The sequence below is a fragment of the Centropristis striata genome, chromosome 12 (genome assembly GCF_030273125.1).
Source record: "Centropristis striata isolate RG_2023a ecotype Rhode Island chromosome 12, C.striata_1.0, whole genome shotgun sequence".
Classification (NCBI taxonomy): domain Eukaryota; kingdom Metazoa; phylum Chordata; class Actinopteri; order Perciformes; family Serranidae; genus Centropristis; species Centropristis striata.
Window position 1 is genome coordinate 19,016,470 of NC_081528.1, and position 20,510 is coordinate 19,036,979.

General features: G+C 39.0%; 1 protein-coding gene across 1 annotated transcript; it reads left to right on the top strand.

The window, feature by feature from the left end:
• Positions 1 to 319: 319 nt before the first annotated feature.
• myot (myotilin) lies at positions 320 to 18,941 on the top strand. Its single transcript, XM_059345667.1, has 11 exons — positions 320 to 430; positions 9,293 to 9,512; positions 9,786 to 10,927; positions 11,896 to 12,046; positions 12,283 to 12,384; positions 13,094 to 13,131; positions 13,944 to 14,079; positions 14,613 to 14,820; positions 14,958 to 15,123; positions 15,833 to 15,966; positions 17,715 to 18,941. The coding sequence occupies exons 3-11, from the start codon at positions 9,810 to 9,812 to the stop codon at positions 17,855 to 17,857; spliced, it is 2,196 nt and encodes a 731-aa protein (XP_059201650.1). The 5' UTR covers positions 320 to 430; positions 9,293 to 9,512; positions 9,786 to 9,809; the 3' UTR covers positions 17,858 to 18,941.
• The last annotated feature ends 1,569 nt before the right edge of the window (positions 18,942 to 20,510 follow it).

Here is a 20,510-nt window from a genome sequence, read left to right on the forward strand (position 1 = left end):
TTTGTCCTAACAAATCTACATTTAGTTGTACCAGGCATTAAAATGAACAAGAAGTTGAAGAAAAAGGCTGGTCTAATAATTGTTCCCATGACTGTAAATGCAGCCTAATGAAATGTAGCTATAAAAAGTGCTTTAAAACCATAATAAATGTAGATATTACATAACATAACACGCACACATGTATATAAATACTGTGCATACTGAGGCTGAATAGATGCAGTTGTGGTGACGTCATGCTGACCGTTTGGACAATTGAACCAATCAGCTGGCCGTGCGCGACCCCGTCTCTCCGAATACCCTCGTGAACGCGCGGTGTCACCTGTTGCAGCCAGCCTCCGCTGACACCGAGCGGAGTTTGGATTGTCCTTCACGCCGGAAAGTCCAATTTAACTCTAAAGTTAAACAACAGTGGTGCTGAAACTTTCACGAGGTGAGAGAAAATATCCTCTTTGAACAGGTAACGGCTGCCTTTTTGTTTTTTAACCTGTCGGGAACTTTCGCTGTTAGGAGTCACAGTTTCAACCTGTGAAACAACGTTTTTCTGCATTGACGTTTATCCCTAAACTAGCTTATTTTCCTAAACTGTTACTATGATAGAAACGTAATGTGATGTGTCTCCTGGCAAAGGTCACACTATGTTTAGAGCACTTGGAAAGATGACTTTAGTCTATTTTTGGGGTTTGTGTCATCTGGCTTGGAGCTCATTAAACAGACTAAAGGTAAGAGGAAATAACCGCCATTTCATTTATTTAAATTAATCAATAAATGTTTGTCAACCATGTCATTCCTCGTTGTCCTAAAACGGTCAGTTAAAAGTAATATTTTGACTCTTGTTTAGAGGTCAAATTTGCTGTATTATTTACACTCTATTGTATTTTAAGTTTCGCAAAAGTTTTTTTGTCGTTTGATTTGGTTACTTACTGCAAGCTGGAATACATTAGTGTCTGATATTTTATTGTCTTTTAAGTATCGCTAGTTTTTTGTCGTTTGGTTTGGTTACTTAATGTTAGAGCTGCAACAATTATTCGATTAATCGAACAATAATCGATTATTAAATTATTCGTCAGCTATTTTGATAATGCAATAATTGGTTTGAGCTATTTTTTAAAGACAATAAGTCCAAATTCTCTGATTTCAGCTTCTTCAGTGTGAATATTTCTGGTTTCTTTGTTCCTTTATGACAATAAACTGAATTTCTCTTTGGTTTGTGGACAAAACAAGAGATTTGAGGACGTCATCTTGTGGTTTGGGAAACACTGATTGATATTTTTCAACATTTTATTGACCAAACAACTAATCGATGAATCGTTTCAATAATCGACAGATTAATCGATAATGAAAATAATCGTTAGTTGCAGCCCTACTTACTGCAGACAGGAATACATTAGTGTCTGATATACATGTGTAATTTATGTGAGGATCCTCTGGAGCTGCTTCAGGGTTCCTCTCGGAACCACCATAAAATGTGTCTTCATGGTGCTGTTGTGTTTGTGCATGCCAGACAGCCCATACTTACCAAGTGGTGCCTAAGAATGGGTTGTGAGCTCATCTGTAAAGTGGTGATATGGGTTGTGTGTCCTTCAGTCTTAACCCTTTACCAGCAGTCGATGAATGCATTTGTTTTTGTTTGTACACTCATGGAAAAAATATTACACCACCCTTGTTTTCTCTTTGCTTTCTTGTCCATTTTAAAGCCTGGTACAACTGAAGGTACATTTGTTTGGACAAATACAATGATAAACACAAATATAGCTCATAATAGTTTAATTTAAGATCTGATATCGAGAAATTTTCCATGGTTTTCTTGATAATGAATTTGGTTATCATCAAGAAAAACATTGACAATGTCTAGATATCAGCTCTTAAATTAAACTCTTGTAAGCTAGTTTTATTGTTATCATTATATTTGTCCAAACACATGTACCTTTAGTTGTACCAGGCATTAAAATGAACAAGAAATTGAAGAAAACAATCGTCTCATATTTTTTCCCATGACTGTATGTGTGAGGAAACACTAAAACTCAGTGTGGGGAGTCTGAAGTGACTGCTGTGGTGCATTCACGTGCCGTCATACGATCAGACAATTTTTTAAATTGCACCACAGATCATTCCTCAGTCTGTGTGTAATGCTGGATAATAAAAAGAGCAATCCATCCTAACTATATCACTGCTGTGTTATCACAGCAGATGAAAAATGGCCTACTTCAGTGACTATAAAGTAAGATTATCTCTTGGGGGGGTTCTGATTACTGGTGTGTGATTCAGTTCAGTAAGTCTTTAATGTTGACTCGATACTTTGATTCCTATCAAATCCAGTGGGTGTTAGGTGGTGTGAAGTATGTTTGGCTGGGCACTCTATATGGGTGCCCAGGGCTATGATCTCATCTGTAATGTGAAGTGCAGACATGGCGTCTGTGTCCTTCAGAGAACCCCTTCCTCTGGGCTGCACACAACAACAGTTGTTCATAAGCTTTTGGCAGCAGACTGGCTTTTAAGGTCATGTTGAGGCTCTCCGGGCAACGTGAAGTTTATCTGATTGTTGTATTGATTATATGATGGGGAAGATGCATTGGACTGTCTGTAGCGGGAGGTGCTTCTGTTGGTTTGGACTTTATCCCCACAGTAAAAAATAATGATCTCAGATAAATGATGACAAGGTGTAGTTATTATGCTCGGGTAAAGATTATTTTCAACTGTGAAAACAAATTGTGTTATTTCTTTCAGACATTTGTATAACTTTTATTAGAATAAATCCAATTTTGTCTCTGATCATCAAGGTTATTATAGTTAACGAAAACTAACGAAATAATGAAAACTAGAATTGAAAAAACATTTTCGTTTACTGAAATAAAAATAAAAACGAGAGTTTTTAAAATATTGATAACTAACGGAAACTGCATTGTTTGGTTACAAAACTAACTAAAATTATAGTGAAAATGTCGTTTTCGTCTGTCAACTTTTTTCATACGTAAACCTTTTTGGTTGATATGAAATCTATTTAATCTATCTGGTTTTATGACTTAATAAACTTATTGGGGCTGAGATGGATCAGACAAAGGAAATAAAGGCAACATTAATTGTGACCTTTTTGAATCTGGCACCCAACAAATACCCCATTACAAAAAAACTAACACTAAAATTAATAAAAACTAAACCAAAACTAAGCATTTTTACCAAAAATAACGAATTAACTAATTAAAACTAACTGAATTTGAAAACAAAAATTGACAACGAAATTAAAACTAAAACTAATGAAAAATCCAAAACTGTTATAACCTTGCTGATCATCAGGTAGACAGAAAGAAAATTGTGCTTATTTACAATCCTTCGCTCAGTGAAATTTAAGTGTTTTATCCCGAGCCACAAAAAGTTAATATTGTATCTCACTACTAACAAAATCAAAATACAACAGATACACTTATCGTTGAAAAAGACTCACTAGATTCTGTTAAGCAATCATATTGTTGTCCCTCTGTTGTCACCGGACATGCAGAGGACTTAGGACAGCTTAGTATTCCCCTACCCACAATGCCATGCAGGTCTTGTGTGCGCTTGTGAATGTGTTTTAAAAGGGTTGGGTCACCAGTGCAGCGTCTGCACCTGCCGGCTGATGTCCGAATTCCAAGACCAATATAGCTCTGCCCCCTTAATCACAAACACAAATACACATACTGTGTACCATCACAGTACTAAATCACACAAGCACACAAACACACACGTTATTTTCACATAGAAGTATTTAAAGCACAGAAAGAACAGCACATGGGTGATTCTCATGAACGTGGTACAGCTCATAGCAAAAATCCAAGAGCATTGAATACATATTTTCTTTGACCCTTTATGACATATACAATCTAAGGTCACTGTTTAATAAGAATTTATAATCTATTTTTAAAAATTGAAGGTATTTTCTGACATTTTAAGAGACACTGTGAGCAAAATTAATTACCGTAACAAAAAAACAACGAAAGGTTTTTCTTCTTTTTTTTTCTTTGGCAAGCATTTAAATATGCTCAAGGGTAGCTGGTATCACCAAAATGTATTTTATTAAAATTTAAACAAATTTAATTCAAACAATTACTGTATCATTTAACCATTTTTTCTCATCAATTTTCATTCAGATTTTGTTCTTTATACATTGTTGAAAAACATTATGTTTGATTATATTCTGTTAAATTATACATTTTTAAACAAATTTATATTAATTCTTATAAAGTTTATTCAATGTTTATTGTGTATGCGTGTGGGGAAACCATGACATTTTTATCTGGACGCATTACAGTAATGAATTTGTAAATCAAAAATATGTTTAAAAATATAGAAAATATTATTTTAACACAAAACAATGAATTGTGCCTCATTATGGCTATATTGTTCATTCATATAAAAGTGAAATATATTTCGTTTAATGAAGTATGTCCTTATAATCTTCACAGACATAACTTAGACGGGCTTCATGACAATCAACCACATACTGATTAACACACTATGGTGTCTGTGTATGTTAGATTTACTCATATTGACTTTTAATGATATGCGTAATTAGTAAAATGAACCACTGCTGCTGCATAACATTAAGGTGGACACCTACATGACAGTGTTATTCCCTGTTCTGGCTCACTATCGAGGGTTACTGGGGCCAATTATACATCAGGATGGGGGGAAATGACAGACAATAATTCAGAAATTTCAGTTCAGACTTAGAGGCAGATTTTTTTTTTAGGTTAATGCCGATACTGATTTTAGAGGGGGGAAATTAATCAATAACTGCTATGGTGGCCGATATAATAATTTTTTGAGCTGGAATGAAAATAGACTTTTTTTTGTGGATTGTGCATAGGGCTGGGCGATATGGACCAAAAGTCATATCCCGATATATTTAGGCTGAATATCGATATACGATATATATATCCTGATATTTTTATCGCAAAGTGAGAGCAAATGTTCAGTCAAAGTCAAATATGACATGTCAAAGTAGTTTTATTGAAACCGTTGATTCAAGTGAACATAAATACTGTATAACAACAGGAGAACCTTTAAAAAAAAAAAAATCAAAGCTCCATAAAGTGCACATTTAAATGAAAAAAAAATCTTAAATTAAAATAGCCAATTAAAAAAAAACCTTCTCTGAAATAAATATATTTGAGAAAACTATAACTGACATTACAAAAGAACTAAATATGACAAACCCTAGTAAGGGCAGCATTTATATATATATAAAGAAAGAAAATTGAATTATATCGATATATGCGATTAGCCTGGATATACCCAGACTGCCTTGCGCGCTCAAATTTAATTTCAAACCTGGTCTGGCAACCAGAGAGCTTTCTTAGCCCTGTTTTAGGGATCCAATCACAGAGTGGGGAGAGACGGCAAGACGATGACGCGTACTACTCGGCACAAGTGAAGCTTGTAGTTTTCCGGATCCAACATGGCTGCTGCAGACGTGAAACTCTCTTTAGCTGTAAAATGTGTAAAATCAGTGGATGTTTGTGGCTGAATGACATGAGGGGGAATAAAGCGTGAAAATAAATAATCTTGCAGAAAGCGAGAACTGGAGGAGCAAAGCAGCAAGCAACACTCTCTCAAAGACACACACACAACAAACATCCATTTATGTTGCTCTACTACGTCATCTGGTATAACTGATCTGATTGGCTAAGAGCTACCTACAGACGCTTTGATAGACATTCTAAGCGCCCAATAAACGGCTCTGGAGGATCGTAAACCACACCTCCTCTACGGAGAAATGAATGGCTGGTGTCCAGACCAAATCTCAAATGAGATTTGGTCTGGTGTTAGCCAGGCTAATATGCGATATGGTCCAATTCCATATCACATTTAAAAATCTATCGATATATCTTTTATATCGACATATCGCCCAGCCCTAACTGTGCACCAGCTTTATGAAATAATACTTTACATTCTTATGCATTATGCAATACAATACAATTAATTACATTGCCAGCCAATTCTATCAATGATAACTGAGAAAATAAAGAATAAATAGGAATAAAATAAATAGCTAAAAAATTGCTGACTATTTCACCATTTCAAAATCATGCCAAGCAACATTTTCTGTATTATATATTGTGTAAAAAAAATCACATCACATCACATCACATCACATCACATCACATCACATCACATCACATCACAGCAAATACAAACATGAATATGAATACCAAAATGATCTTCCAGATAATGTAGAAAAGCTGCTATTTTATTGCATTTTATTCTTAAAATGCTCCAGACATTCTTGGTCACATTTCTTTAATAACCAAATCTAACAAGTTCTCATTAAAAGTTATGTTTGTTCTTTGTTAAAAAATAATATCAGCCAACAAAAACCTTCTATTTCAAACAGCAGTCTATTCAGAAGGGATTATAAATGTTCATAGAAGTCACTGTCACTTCATAGTTTCAGTTTCAGAGTTGAGAAAAAAGCCCAAATGCATAACTATAGTTCCTTTTCATTTATTCTGAACAGACAGTAGAGCAAGTGTCAATCCTCCTGCTGGGAACTGAGATACCCTTTTGTCCTCCTGCAACTTTGGTCAACTACTTTCATTCTAAATAAGAAATATTTCTTATGTGTTATGCTGTACAAAAGCTGGACAAACACTTTCAAAAAAGGGAAATACAACTGGACACAACTCTCTTTCCGTTGCTGCTGTAGATGACCGGGAAGTCTCAGGTGGTTCTTCCAGTTCCTGCATTTTATTTTCACGAGCTAGAAGAACCACCAGTAACAGCATGTGGCTAAACATTTCCAAAGGGAACTCACTCTTGTGTACTCTTTTGCATTGTGTGTATAATCTACATACTGTATATTCTGCGTGAAGCCACATGCATCAGACTGTGACTGAGTCAGTTGTAGATTTCTTTTGGTCACTCAAACCCTCAACATTCTGCTCATTACGTGGGTGACGCAGAATTCGAATTCTTGTTTTCAGGACTGCTTGGTTAAACATGTATCCATAAGGTGATTCTCAACAACACGTCTTTTCTGGCATTTAGAAACCACTTATTCTCTGGATTTAGGTATACAATAGGTAAAAAACTAAGGCTGAAACTAACGATTATTTTCATTATCGATTAATCTGTTGATTACTTAAACGATTAATGGGTTAGTTGTTGGGTCAATAAAATGTTGAAAAATATCAATCAGTGTTTCCCAAACCACAAGATGACGTCCTCAAATCTCTTGTTTTGTCCACAAACCAAAGAGATATTCATTTTATTGTCATAAAGGAACAAAGAAACCAGAAATATTCACATTGAAGAAGCTGAAATAAGAGAGTTTGGACTTATTGTCTTTAAAAAAAACTGCTCAAATTAATTATTCGATTATCAAAATAGTAGACGATTATTTTAATAATCGATTACTGTTCGATTAATGGAATAATTGTTGCAGCTCTATAAACAACTTGATTGTGTATTTTATGTCAGCTGATGGTGGCTAGCCAAAACTGCCTTGTGCCCTCAGGGGACCAGGGGAAATGCAGAAAAACAGTGAGCAAGTGTGTGTAAGTAAATGAGTGTGTTAGAGAGCGATGAGAGAGACTGCTATTGTCATTATGCTCCTGCGTAGCCCAGACTACATGGTAGTCATGGGAACAACATTCTTTCCTAGAATAAAAGTGGAGAAGCAGCCAGGCTTGGTATAACAGGAAGAAAACTACTGAGTGGGCTGAAATGGGAGCAGAACCATTGATATCTGTTACTCTCATTAGACGGTCCCAGTAGTACAATGGCAGCCGTACTGGAGTACATTCTGTAGTAAAAACACTTTTAATGTAGCTCAGCAGTTGACGTATTGGTTTTGATGGTTAAATCCCTGCCAGATACAGGCTGTGCCACAATGTTGTCTGCTGAAATGATATCATGGTGAGGTTGCTAACATAAGCCTGGTTCAGAATGAATGAGGGTGATGTCAACATGGCAACCAATATATGAAACATATATTTTGTCTGTTTGCATGTTAGCTCTGGCAGCCTTTAACAGCTTTCTTCAAAACAACTGGACAGGAACTGAAGATGTTTAGAGTTCCTCAAAGCAAAGTGATCACACTGAATCAATATAACTTGCATCTATTTATCAGAGGACACATGCATCTTGTTCTAGTTCTCCTCCATGCAAACACTCAACTTGCCTTCTTTGACTTTTTAACTATATTTACTAGGGGTGTGACGATACACTCAGCTCACAAGACAAGACAAGATGTTGGGTTCACGAGAACGAGGACGAGACGAGATTTTAAGAAAACTACAATGACACAATATATGACTGGACCAACAGACTTTTATTTAACCAAGTAGCATTTTGAAAAGTTTTATTATAACTCTTTACATGCATGATGTAAGCATGAGCTTTTAATAAACTTATTCGGCCACAAATTGAAACTAAAACTAAAATTTATAAAAGTTAAAATAAAATAAATAAAATGACGTATTTCTTTTTTTTTTCCAAGTGCAAACAATCTGAGCCGTGTTTCCTTTAGGGGTCACACCCCTAATATTTACAATCCTGATTCCAGTTGGGTGGTAAAAAACATAATAAAAGCAGAATGCAATGCTTTGGTAATTCAGCACTATTTTACCATTTCACACTGTGAACTTTCTGGGAAATAACAGAAATAAAATGGAAATGTAGAGGTAATTTGTTCAGGCTGTATTTACCACGTCATATGCAGATGACATGATAAATACAACCAGATCGTAAGCAGACATTGAATTTGTAAACCCTTTTGATAGGAATGACATAAATGAACAATTTAGTTGTTGTTCTCCACAAAGACAAGAAGACTTCACTCCAAATTATTAGGTATAATAATCCAAGGACAATCGTTTTCCTCTCTCACCTCCATATCCTCTCCATGGACTAGTGGCTGATGAAATATGTTGTCCTGCTGTGGTCTCCCTGCATCACCCTCATATTCAGTCTCTCTTCCAAAGCCTTTGCCTGCTCATGTACTTTGCCAGACTGGCAAAAACCTTGTCTTCATCAAGGCCAAGATGGCAAGCCATAACAGTGATGACACTGTAGGCCTTATTGATCTCTTCAACATAGAGGATGCTCCTGCCAGTATGCTTACAGTTCAATATATATATAGATATATACCCTTTAACTGCCAGAGCTAAGCTTCCCTCAGGAAAATTTCTGGAAATGTACCAATCCTTTACAACCTAATCTAATCTAAAAAATCTGCTTCTGAGACTCTACTTGCTTGACATCCCAGTATTTTTTATGAATATGTTACTTTACTTACACGTCTATTTTTGTCTTTCAGTTTCCCAGAGCCTCAACCGGCAAACCACTCCTTTGACGAACTTTATGGTCGAAGTGAGGAGGGAAGTGCCCTGAGCTCAGAGGACCAAAGGTCAACAGAGGTCCCAGTCCCAGTCTGTTCTCCCAGTCCTCCCCCTCCACCCTCACCTCCACCACCAACACAAGTGGAGGAGAAAACCCAGACACCCAAGCTGTTCACCCCAAGCAAGCTCAATTTCACTGTAAGAATATTTCATTTGAACGACTGTCTTGTGGGACTTAATACGTCCACTTAAAAAAAAGTTTCAGTGGGAATGTCAAACACTGATTGTCTTAAGTCCACCTTGAATATTCTTTTAAATGTGTTTTCTAAATGTTTAATTTGGTATTGAAGAAGAATGTTAATTATTTATGTAATGTTAGACGTTCCTGAATGTCTCTTCTTCATTAGACTGAGAAATGGTAGAATTAAACCTTTAATGAGTTTTCCTAAATGTGTGTCTTGTCCCTTTCAGTCCTCCCAGTCAGGAGGCACCAACATGAACCTGTCAGACCTGCCAACCTTCACTCCCAGCGTCTTCCCTCCCAGTGCCTTTAACTATGAGCGACCGAGGCATTTTATTCAATCACAGCCGGCCTTTCAGGCACCCAGCTATGAAAGTGTTCTGAAAGAGGCCCAGGAGAACCAGAATAACTCCCAACAGAACCTCAGCAGTTCCCAAAATAGTCAAAATGTTACGGAGACACAGAGCCACGCTAAAAAGATGTCTACACAAAGTCAGTCTTTTTCTCAGTCTCAGTCAGTGTCCAAGTCCCTCTCACAGACCCAGTCACAGCTCCAGTCACTAAGCCTCAGTCAGAACCAGAGCCAGTCTGTCGCCCAGAGCCAAAACCAGATGCAGAGCCAGATCCACAACCAGAACCAGATGCAGAGCCAGATCCAAAACCAGAACCAGATGCAGAACCAGATGCAGAGCCAAATCCAAAACCAGATGCAGAACCAGATGCAGAACCAGATGCAGAGCCAGATTCAAAGCCAAGTCCAGAGCCAGGCCAATGGCACTTGCAAGTCTTCTCCCTCCTCCTCAAGTCTCAGCTCTCCAGTCTCCACCCCGGCCTCCTCTGCTGCACCTCCTCATTCCTCCACTGCCTCCTTGCCCAGTCCCTCTGCCCCCACCACCCCCTCCTCCCCTTTCCCGGCCTCCTCATCATCTGCCCCCCGCACCACCATGCGCTCCACCATCACCCTCACCCCCAGCGTGCCCAGTGCCACGGGCCTTGGGAGCGCCACCCTGCCAGCCAATCAGGACACCATGTCAGCACCTGCAGCGTACCTCTGCTCTGTGCTGCCCTCCCAGTCCGCCTTCTCCCCTTTCTCCTCCTCCAAGCTGTCTCCCAACTCCAACCTTCCCCAGCCCACCATCTCCCCCTCCCGCTCCCCACTCGCCCCCTCCAGCCCTCTCCTCCCCATGAGGGCCTCATCTTCTCCTTCCTCCTTCCCTCAGCAGCCTCTCCCAGTGTCACCTTCCCTCCCTCACTCCCCTCTCTCTCCCTGCTCCTCCTCCTCCTTCCCACAGCCCAACACTCCCAATGGTCAGAACAGAGTACCTCCTGCTGTGGTCTCCCTGCCTGCCAACTACAAGGGAGCGCCAAGCATGTGAGTCAAAGTAGAACTCCATGTGACATGTGCATGTTTACAGACAAATGAAAATGTTTCCACACTTAAAACAATGCTTTGAGGAGCAAAATGTATGTATTCATGCATAGACAACAAGTGTGTGTATGTGTATCACAAGCAGTGCCAATAATACTGGTGGATGCCATTTCAATTTTTGACTTTGTTATGTTTATGGACAATCCATGTTTTTGTAGTCCCTGCATTAAATGCATTTAAAAGCATCTGTAAGTATAAAATGTCCACCCAGATGTTTAGGCTTTCTCTCATAAATTAAGCCTGACAACCTGTACATAAGTCATAGCATACTTTTAGCTGATTAGTTGAAGAAAGTGTTTATTTTCTTTAAGTGTTGGAACAAGGTTTGTTGCAGCGTTAACTGCCTATTAAAGATGCCATGTAACCAATAACTGACAGTAAGAAGGTTGACAGAGTTATACTATCAGATAATGCAACCACCCATACCTTTTAACGGAGCTTATTTCAGTGCATTGGTAATGCTAACTACACCAGTAAGTTGTGCTTTAAGTTCTTTTTTCAGCTAAGTTTGTTGCTCTCCTGACCAACTTAGAGCTACGTGACACATGCCTCTACATGGACGAGACCTGGTGGATTAAATTGTCTGTCCTACTAACACAGAGTAAACCAAACAGACACACAGCCTGTTTGGGTCTGCAGTTTCAGCTAAATTAGTATATTTGAGATGAGACTGTATGTCAGTGACAATACACACAACATCATGACCATGCTACCAGCAAAAGAAAGTATGTCTGAGGAACTTGAACTCACTTCCCTGTTTGTCTGCTACAACTTGATGGTAATGATCAGTTAACCAGGGTCAACTATCGGTCAGATCTTCATATCATCCACAGTGCCTATTCCCCTCTTCTTCATCTTTGCTCATTGTGCTGTATTTAACCCTTTCTCTCTCTCTCTCTCTCTATCCGCAGCCTTCCCAAGCCCATTCTAAAGAAGTCTGTGGCTCCTCGACCTTCTTCCTCTCGCTCCACAGATGAAGACATCCAGGGCTCTAAAGATGCTCTAATCCAGGATCTGGAGAAGAAGCTGCGCTCAAAGGAGGCCAGGAGGAGAACCAGCCAGGTGTGTGTGTTTGTCTGTGTGTCCTGCAAACTGTTGGGAGTGCATGAATTAAAACAACAACAAAACCCACCCCCCCCCACCAATGCAAATCCCAGCCCATTCACACTTACACAGCGTGTGCGTGTTTGAACCTAACCGAATACATTACTGTAGTAGTTTACCAAACAAATCACAGCACACTCACTATGTGCGAGAAAACTTTCAATTTAACAGTATAAGGCTTCGTTTTCGAACAGAAATTGTCCTATGAGGAGCGTATGGCTCGTAGGCTGCTGGGTCCAGACAACGCCAACTACATGTTTGACCAAGACAGTCTCTCAGACTCACACCTCGACCAGGTACGACAACATACTTTTATCCAGTGAGTGGTCATTTAACAGAAATCCTCTAATCCCAACATTTCTACGTGTGTTTCACATTTTACTGATGTGTGTGTTGCACTGCTGACTGTGCTGCACAGACATTTATGTTGGCTCTGGTCCAAACCCATTAGCTTTCAGTTTGCTATTAAGTAAAGACCACACATTATTACAGTCATTTGGGTTTGAATGGCAGCACAGGGAGCCAGTTTCCCTCTCAGGGCCTCCTGATGGGCTCCCCAGCCCAGAGTGTAAAAAGCCTGGCAGTATAATCAGCAGCCCAGTGAGCTGCCTCATGCTGTCATTTTGGCCAATTGTATGTGTGTGTGTGTGTGTGTGTGTGTGTGTGTGTGTGTGTGTGTGTGTGCGTGTGCGTGTGTGCGTGCGTGCGTGTGTGTGTGCAGGATTGTTCTGTCAAAAAGCCTCTGTCGCTCACAGGGCTTTGCACCATCTATTCTCTCTCTTTCACACAGCACATGCACATACACACACACAGACACACATTTGTCAGTGGCTATTTCTTGCCTGCTTTCTGAGAACGAGCCCCTTTCACTGGTGACAACAGGTCTATTGTGTCAGAATACACACACACACACACAAACAGGCGTTTTGCCCCACCAAAACGGTCCGTTTACAAAGTTCAAAACTGTGATTACCTCTGCTCATACTGCTCTGTTTTCTGTTATAGCCAGATTCACCAGAAGGAAGACACACAGGTGGATTATGGTAAATAACAATCAATTATGCATCAATATTGCTCATAATTATTAACTCAGGATTCCACTCAACCTTGAACATGGGATTTCCCCTTGACATTCCCTCCAGCATGGCAGTATTTCCTTACTTACTTTGTTTACTTGCTTTTCGGATTTGTCCAGCCCGTGCATATCTGACACTTTGTGTTTCTGTGGTTACTGAGACACTTGTGGCTCAGTAACCACAGTTACTTCATCACAGAAGCATGTAAAGATTTTTAAAACTTTAAAAGTGTTGTGGCAAAAAAAACACCATATTCAAATTGCTTCCCATATATGTGACACTAGCTTCTCTTGATTTCTTGAAACTGCAGAAAGTAAAATTTGTTCACTCCCATCCCAGCGGCAGATTGTTGCACCAAGAAGAAACCAGATTTAAAGCAAAGCTAATGGATTTGTACTGTAATGACAAGCAGTGTATACTGCTTGTCATAAAAACCCCAAAAAGGATTTACTCATTTTGCAACATTAAACCATTTCTAATGGGATTAAAGGTAGAAATAGGATTTTAACGATTGGCATTTTGCAGGAAAGTATTTAATTATCCTTAGTTACAGCAGTTACTTTATCTTCACATTGTGTTATGCTATAAATATTCCTAGTGTTTTATAACTCCAGCAGTCTGTCAGGAGAGATGGAAATGGCTCAAGTCTCTCATTCAGTATGCATGCTCTCATAGGACAAAGACAGAACAGGTTGCTTGTGTGTGTGCTGTAATTTCAGTCATTGTAAGTGAGGTTAAGTGGGGTTATGAATGAATAATCTTCCTGTCTCTTTCTGCAGGGGGAGGCAGCACTCAGGGACAGATAGAGGAAACGAGGGCTCGGCCATCCAGGAGAAATGTTATGCTCCTCGCTTCCTGCAGATCCCTCCAGACCTCACCGTGGAGGAGGGACGCTTCTGTAGGATTGACTTCAAGGTGAATCACACACACTCATGCATGTATATATAGCTTATTAATACATTCAAGTCCATATTACTACAAGGTCAGGGGCTGCCTCATACAAAAAAAAATCTATGCAATTATGTTGTACTCATCTAAAGGTAAATGAAGTGGGAATAAATGTAGTTACTGCACTCTGGTTTTGCTGTAAAATGATCTAATAGTAATGCAAAAACAGAGTTCAGTTACTACAATGTTGTTGTCTTCTTTCAGCTTTTATATTTAGTTTTCAGCAAATGAACTTTTTCAAATTGATTTTGTTATAAGTGTATTTAAGTGTTGAATAACTCTATTCAAAGATTTGTGTATTTTAGACTTAATATTATAAATTAATGTTATATATTAGTCTTAATATAATTGTATCTCACTTTTTTCTGGAGTTTGCAGTTACTGCAATTTTTATATCATTATTTCTCTGAAATAAAGCTAAATTGAAATCAAAAACTTTGTCACAAGATCAAACAGACATCAAGGTGTTCATTTTTAGTTATAACTCAATTTCAATCCAGGTGGGAGGCCTCCCCACACCAGACGTGTGCTGGTACCTGGACGGTAAAGCCATCCGTCCAGACGACTACCATAAGATGTTGGTGTGTGAGAAAGGGATGCACTCGTTCATCATAGAGATCGTCACAGTGCACCATGCCGGAGTTTATGAGTGTGTGGCCAGGAACCGAGCAGGGGAGAGCAGATTTAGCATGAGGCTCGATGTATTAGGTAAGAATCTCATCACAGTATGTCCTGTTTTTTTAACAGAATGACATCCTAGTGCAGGTTAATAATGATTGCAATTGATTTATTCATCTATTAATCTACCTTTTGATCACCTATGCTGTGCACCCTCTTCTCTGCAGCCCAGGAGGCTCTCCGTCCTCCCACTTTTGTGCAGAAGATGTTGAACTCCAGAGCTCTAGAGGGCGACACTGTTAGGTTAGAGTGTAAAGTGGACGCTTCCCCTCCTCCACAGCTCTTCTGGAAGAAAGATAAAGACATGCTGCGCATCGACCCAAACAGAATGAGGTGGGTCAACCAAAGTACTTCATTACACCCAAACTCCTCTGTAACTGCACGCCACACTGCACTGTGTATCAAACTCAATAGATGATACTTAAGGTACACTCTTATTGATAAAGATAACAAAACTATCAAGTATTTTACAATGCTGATCTACTTAAAAAACGGCAACACAAACTAGAAAAATAATGATGATGTTGCACCATATCTGCTGTATATTACTGATGTGCCAATGAAGCCTCATGAACCATTTTCTTTATTTTCCAAGTCCACAAGATGACACCCTTGGTTTATTGAAAAAGGCTAAAGCAATGGTAATCAACTTTGTTTTCAGCCCTTTGTTGAACAGAGAGCTCCATCTAGTGGAGTCAGAAAATTAAGAAAATGGTTCATGAGGCTTCATTGGTACATCACTACTGTATATGTGTATGTGTTGCAGGCTTACTGAGGGGCCAATTGGACCACAATATTTACACATTTCCATTTCTTGACTTAAAATTGTCTTGTGCTTTTCCAAACAGTATATTTTTAAACACATCAGAACAGAGGGAATGAGACTGTGTGCCATGTAAAATAATCTATGAGATGTTAAAATGGTTTTAAAAAGTAATTTATATAGATAAAGTGCACAGTGACCCATACACAGTTTCATACATTTTGGTTTCAGTAACTTAGTGCTGAAACAAAGACTTGACTTTCTCTTGTTTGTCCACAGTCTGTATCAGGACGGTTCGGGCCGCCAGTGCTTGTTGATAGAGAGGCTGACCAAGTCTGACGCTGGTTGGTACACTCTGTCTGCCATCAATGAAGCTGGCATGTCCACATGCAATGCCAGGCTGGATGTCGGCAGTAAGTCCATCTTTCTATGCAAATTAGCTTTAAAGGGCCCATCTCAGCTATCTCTTGTATGAGATAGCCCAGTAGTTACCATAGCAGCCCAGGCTGTACTAATCAAACAGCAGATGGAGAATGCTGCGTGCTCTACGCTACAGTGAATCCAGCTCCACAGCCTGGAACATGTCACACAAGGCTGTTATGTGATCAAGCAGAAACTTGATGAACATATGAGGCATCAAGTTGTTGAACTTTGTTAAAGAAACCTGCGAGTCAGAGTGATAAGTATGGAGAGAGCTCACAGGAGGAAAATGCAACACAGCTATTGGGTTTCTGCTCGATCACATAACACACCATCTGCTTTGTGGAGAAGGAGCTGAGTGAAAGGACTGACAAAGGCTGTGCAGAAAACTACCTGACCCTCTGTTACATGTGAGCTGGACTCTATACCACTTTATTTGAACCATGACTCACACATTGTGGTTGGACAGAGCCTCATAACAATGCAAGAAAGAGGGTTTACAAGGTGTTTCACAGTGTGTGCATAAGTTTCATATGAAGTCTTAACTAAATCTCAAAGCACTTATAATAAGGGTTTCCCCGAATCCTTAATTGGCGTTCAATAGCATTAAATTCTAGTGTTAAAGAAAGGCTTTAATTGGTAATAAAATATCTTAAGTCAATCGTTCAAAGGTCATGTTTTTATAGTATGTTATAAAAAAGTTATCGTTTGTATGTCAAAAAAGTCATAGTATAGTACGTTTAAAAAAAATCATAGTATGTCATAAAAGCGTCATAGTATAGTCTCTAATAAAACAGTCATAGAATAGTTTGTCAAATGAGGTATAGTAAAGTGTGCCATGAAAAAGTCATAGGATAGCATCTCAAAAAAGTCATAGTGTAATATGTCCATAAAAATGTCATAAAAACATTTTGTATAGTATGTCATTAAAATGTCATAAGTCATAGCATCGTATGTCAAAAATATTATTGAAGTCCTACTACAATATGTTATAATAATATTATTAAAAAAAGTCATAGTATAGTTTGTCATGAAAAAGTTAAAGTTTTATGCGTGCACTCCCTTTACTTATGTTATGTTCTCAGAGCTGGCCCATAACACTATAAGTATTTTTATATGGTAAAATTACATTTACATTTCTGGCCATAACCTGCACTAATATGTACATATTCAAAATTAATAAGACAAGAAATTCTAAATTAAAAAGACAGTTTGCAGAATCAAACCATTAAAACATACAAGACCTGGGCGTTCCCGGTGGCAAACCTGGTAGAGCGCATACCACAGAGGCCCAGTCCTCGTAAGCGGGCGGCCCGGGTTCGAATCCGGCTCGGAGCCCTTTCCCGCATGTCTTCCCCTCTGTCTCCCCCTTTCACTCTCAATATCTCTCCTATCAATAAAGCTACAAAATGCCCAAAAAAAATCTTAAAAAAAAAACAAAAACAAAAAAAAAAACATACAAGACCAAGACATTTTTAGACATTTTAAAATTTGACCATTTTTAACCAAAATCGACATACTATGGTATGACTTTTTATTGAGGGGGTCATTTTTCGACATCCCATAATATGGTGTTTTTCTGTTATTTCTGGCCATATTATGCTCTAATATGCATCAACAGACTATAATTAACCCATTTAAAGCATTTTGATGCATATTAAAATGTGACCATTTTTGTAAAGTATGTTGGTACATATTAGAGCAGATTCACATCCCTCCCTTCTTCTCTGCCTCCTTACAGCCCGTACGACCCAGCCCATGAAAACAGCGCCCCCTGGCTCCAAGACGTTGAAGCTGCTGTCCTCTCTGAGCCACGTACCCGCTCTGACCGTCGAGAGCCCTGCCCAGCACACCGCCCCTCTGTACGAGAGCGAAGAGCTGTAGAGACACACTAACCCCAGTCAAAGCCTCAGATACCTAGCACACATCTCACAAGTGTCTGTCAAACTGAGCCCCAGCCTGCAGTCATTTAAGGCCACTAGTCATGCTCCGGATCACAATCACAGGGACACAGGACACTGTTGAGGCTGACCCAGGTCAGGGTAATTAAACAACCAGCATCTTGGTTGTTTTATTGTGCAAAAGGCTGATAAACAGTTTGATTTCTTGAACACATTAATATTGTACATTTGCCAAATTTTCAAGTTTAAAGTGCAAATCTATTTAAAAAGAACAGTGATATGGCATTTGAGATTTTTTTTGTTCATTGGAAAAAAACCTCTTTCTCCATCCATTAGATGCTTTCTGTTGCAGAAACACTTATTGGCTGCTTACAAATGAGACAAATGTTTCCATAGTCAAGTGCCTTCTGATTGAATTAGCCTCAGCTCATCCTGTCCATCTGCTGCTGTTTGTCACCACTGTGCCTGTCCTTTCTCCGTCTGTTTGTTGTTTAAGGCTGCAGAGCTGATGTTTGATACAGGCTATAAGCCTCTCTTCATCCGCCTGTCCCCTCTGCTCTCACCTAAATGCTGTGTCTAGGTCATGGATGTATTAATAGGCCTCCTGGATACCTCCTGGATACAGTGTGGCAGAGTTAATCCCAGCGGCCAACTTCAATAGTGCAGCACGAAATCCAGTCCAGAGACCGTTTCCCCATAGAAAAGTGGTGAGAGGACATCAAGGTCTAACAGGAAGTAAGCTAGGAGAACAAAAACTGAAAGCATCTGTCACTGCACTTTAATCCTGAAAACTGTCACTTTCCTCTACTCCTTCTTTTCCCTGAATTACAGCTACTGTTGCTGCTTCTGATGATGTGTGTCTGTAAAGCTCCATTAACTGTTGAACGACAGCTCAGACTCCTTGATATAAACTCTGTGTTTTTAAAGTTGGTTTCTAATATTCAGTGTATGTGAATGAAGCTATTTATTTGAACTGAAGTTATTAGTTATCCTCTCTTGGCCTGCAGCGACAGGTAGTGATGTGCCAATGAAGCCTCATGAACCTTTTTTTTTTTTCTGAAATTTTTTTATAGAAAAAGGTTCAACCAATGGTAATTGGGTGTGCTTTTAGCTCTTGGTTGAACAGAGAGCTCCATCTAGTGGAGTCAGAAAATGGTTCATGAGGCCTCATTGGTTCATCACTAGTGAGGTCTATCATATCAGCGAGTTGGACAAAGAGCAACAGGCTGCCATGCTGACACTCGGCCTCCTCGACTGACAAACGCTCATCTGCACTCAAAAAACACTCACAATTGACTTAAGTTTACATTTGATCACATCTGCAGTGCAGATAAGACATGTTTTACACTTTACTCAAGAGGAGAAAATCAGTTTCTTCTCCATTACTGCATTAATTCTGTATGTTCAGTTGAAAAATCAGTATCAGTGGCAGCCTGTGGCCAGACTTGCCAAACTCTCCATTTCTGATCAGCCTTACATAAAAAAACGAGGCTTGATTTGCCCGCTTACTTTGGAACTGCTTATTACTGTCAGCCAAGAAGTTATTTTACAAAAACCTGGGATTTTTTGGCTGGATCTGCATGCAAACAGAAAATCTGATATTTAACCCTGTGTGGCCTCAGTTCAGTCTACTCAATCACAAGAATAGGATAAACACAAATGCTGCATTAAAACACAAACTGCCTCTCACTCACAACTACTTCTACAGTTTGTCATTATGTTTGGATCAAACAGGGTTAAACATTGGATTTGCTTTAAGCACCAGAATAGTTGTTGAGACTGTAAACTGCAGGTAGTAGTGTGTATTCTAAGTATTGTTTGTTGTGTAAGTTCTGCATATCACTGGATGAATGAGGAATAAAGTTATGTTACCTTGGCTTCACCTCCTGCTGTGCTTTTTTAATAGTTTTAGCACTGACCCAAACCTTGTACACTCACTTTCACCATCACTGGCATCATGTCGCCCTCTGGTGGCGCTACTTGAAAAAGTCTTTACAATACTTACAATACAATTAAATTGATTCAATGTTTTTTTTTTTTATTAAAAACAAAAGTAGACAACAATATCAAAACTCACATAAAACGTGTTTGTGTCTAAAAGAGGACACCGCTGTCGTCCTCTTCTACATCATGAACACACTCACAGTCCATACATTTATACGTATATATACAGTAATGAGCAGAGAAAGGAATGAATGGCTCCTGTTTGGATCAGCTGAAGTCCAGTTGAAAGTGAAGATGTGAAAGTGCCCAGCCCTATACCCAAGTCTGCTTGTTTTGAGCTGTAAGGCACATGATTAATGTTGGGTTTTAAAAATGGGAGTGTAAAATAAGACAGGAGTTGAACTAAAACAATGGTTGGAATAATTTGTAGTGATGTACCAATGAAGCCTCATGAACCATTTTCTTAATGTTCTTACTCCACTAGACGGAGCTCTCTGTTCAAAGGGCTGAAAACACATTTGATTACCATTGCTTGAGCCTTTTTCAATAAACCAAGGGTGCCATCTAGTGGGCTCAGAAAATAAAGAAAATGGTTCATGAGTCTTCATTGGTACATCATTAATAATTTGTTCCCTAAAGATTCGGTCTAGGTATTTTTTTAAACATCTGAACTGGCTCATGTGTGACTAATG